Here is a 2,617-nt window from a genome sequence, read left to right on the forward strand (position 1 = left end):
CACCCCAGGAGCCACTCTCTACCCCAAATCCCACAGCCCATTTCTTCCTGGGAGAGGAGGCAGCATGTCTTGAAGCCCCACAGCACCCAGGAGGTGGGTGCAGGCTTCTTGGGGGAGGGACCGGCTGGAACTGGGGTGCTTTGATTTCTGTAGTGAAAATGAAGCAACCATTTCCCTGGGGAAAAAAAAAAAAAAAAATTCCCCCTGGAAAAATCCAGGGAAGTATGGCTCAGGTCTGGGCAGAATCCAGCTGGAGTCTTCAGCAAAGAGGCTTCTTGAAGGAGAAGGCTGATTACTGAAAAAATGGAAGCAGAGAAAAAAAAACTCCTGTGGAGCAGGACAACGTTTAATTAGGCACTTGGCACATCACCAGGTCAGCAATTCCAGGGGGCAAAACCACAGGGATGTCCCCCACCATCCCAGCCTTGGCTGCTCCTCATCAGCAGCCAGGTGGGAGGGATGGAGCTGAACATCCAACTGCCCCAATTTGCCCCCCAAACCCTGTGCATCCCCAAAACACCAAGCAGGAGGTTCCCTGGCTTGGGTGCTTGGCAGAGCCACCCATCCCTTCCTGGAGGAGCCGTCCTGCTTGCTTGTTATGAAGGACAAAAGGACTGGAGAGCAGGGACTGTCCTCAGCCAAACCACTCGTGTAGGTCGTTGTCCCTGGGGAGAGCTGGCCAGGCACCCCAAAACCTTCTCAGGCTTCATGGGGGGGCTCCTCTGGTGACAGCAGCAGGTCGAAGGGGACCAGGGGCTTGACCAGCAGCCTCAGCTCAGGACCCACAGGGTTGGCCCTCAGGTTGAGGCTCCTCAGAGATGCCATGGAGGCCAGTTGCTCTGCTGGCACCTCTGCAAAGAGACAGTGCCTGTTCCCAGGGAATTCCCAACAACAAATCTCTCTCCAGTTCTCCCAGGCCTTAAAAAAAAACAAACCCCACAAACAACCCACCTCCTGGGGTACAAAAGGGACGTTCCAGGGTTTATTCCCTTGTTTGCTTCCTAGTGTTGCAATGCCCAGGAGGCCTTGCCAGGCTGAAGGAAGAGCACGTGTTCTTTGACCCTGCTGGACAGGCTGCAGGGTGGCTCTGGGTCATCACCCTGCACCCTCCTGGCTTGTCATTGCCACTCATTTTGGGGGGTTTTCCTTTAGAAAGTGTTTGGTTGCTTCACCTGCAGGTCCCACCTGACTCCACTGAGAGCAAAGGCATGAGACCTGTACAATAACCTAACCATTAAGACCATTCCAAGAGCTTTTTGGTCACAAATCCCAGGATTTGGGCCTTGAAAAACCCAGCTGGCCCAGTTTCCCAAGAACCATTTCCATTTCCTTTGGCCACCAACACGACCAAAGCCTTTTCTCTCCCCTGCTCCCATTTCTCCTGCCAGTACTGGCAGCAAAATCCTGGGACTGCCATGAAAGCTGGGCTGGGTGATGATGTGATTTGGAAGCCTTGGAACTTCTTTTGTGCTGGAAAAAAGCCCCCACTTGGTGGCTTTTCCCTTTCTCCTCCAGAGAGCAGTGCCCTTTTCTGGCACATGTGAGCAGCTCATCCCTCATCAGGTGGATTTTTTCTACCTTCTCTTCAGGGTGGATTTGATCACTGCTGGTCCCCTGGATTATTTGAACATTTTTTTTTCCCCCCATGGCTGCCCAAAAGAGAAAGTTTTTTGAGAAATCTTCCTTTTTAAGGTGCTGCAGAGGGTTGAACCCCCACTTTGTTAAGTTTAGGGTGTTGGGGGAGGTGTTTTTTAGGGTGTAAGCCTGGCCTAGGGTGGGTGCAGCTGAATTCAAGGGGAGGAGCAGGGACTCGCCCCAGCATGAAGGGACAGGCAGGGTGTTCAGTGCACCCTTAGAGCCATATGGTCCTGCCATGGGAGCCACCAACTCCAATGTAAGGAACCCAAAACCTCACTTGCTGACTCCCCAGTGGAGAAGGGACTTGTGTTGGAGCTTGAGTTATTCATGCTGACTTCACCAGTTCAGCAAAGTCACTTCCTCAGCTCAGAATGTAGTCATAAGGCAGTGGAAACCTTAGCTCCTTCAGGTGAAAGGGCTGTCTGGTGGCACCTGAGATTATGAGAGGGCTGCTCAGGAGCTGGGGGATGAGCACCAAGAGCCCCGAGGGTCTCACCAACACGCAGGGCTGCAAAGTGGCAGCAGAAGGACCCTGCTCAGCTCAGCCGAGCTGCTCCCTGCTCACATTTCAGCATGACCCACATCCATTGGTGGCCACCAGCTCCTCCAAGCCTTGTCCCCATCCCTGGCAGTGTTGAAGGGCAGGTTGGATGGGGCTTGGAGCAGCCTGGGCTGGTGGGAGGTGTCCCTGCCCATGCAGGAGGGTTGGAACTGGATGATCTTGAAGGTCCTTCCAACCCAAACCATCCCATGATTCTATGATATGGATGGAAACCCACTCACTGGCTGTTACTAAAGGCTTATTTTCCATGCCATTATCCCAAACTAAGAGTGACTTGGTGGTGGCCTCCAGCATCTCCCTTGCTGACTCACCATGTTCAACTATTCATCAAGGAAGAAGGGAAAGAAAAGCTGAAGCTTCAAGCACCAAAAAAACCCCCCTGACCAGCACTGAATATCACTCTAATTACCAGGGAAA

At 52.9% G+C, this 2,617-nt stretch overlaps 1 protein-coding gene across 1 annotated transcript in view; it reads right to left on the reverse strand.

Annotated features, from left to right (window-relative positions):
* Positions 1-699: 699 nt before the first annotated feature.
* The window catches only part of LRRC20 (leucine rich repeat containing 20), a 7,524-nt gene continuing 5,606 nt past the window's right edge, over positions 700-2,617 (reverse strand). The window contains exon 4 of the mRNA XM_009998202.1: positions 700-851. Within this exon, the coding sequence (XP_009996504.1) occupies positions 700-851 (152 nt within the window). The remainder of the gene's footprint in view (positions 852-2,617) is intronic.

Source organism: Chaetura pelagica, unplaced genomic scaffold (assembly GCF_000747805.2).
Source record: "Chaetura pelagica isolate M959 unplaced genomic scaffold, ChaPel_1.0 scaffold995, whole genome shotgun sequence".
Lineage (NCBI taxonomy): Eukaryota > Metazoa > Chordata > Aves > Apodiformes > Apodidae > Chaetura > Chaetura pelagica.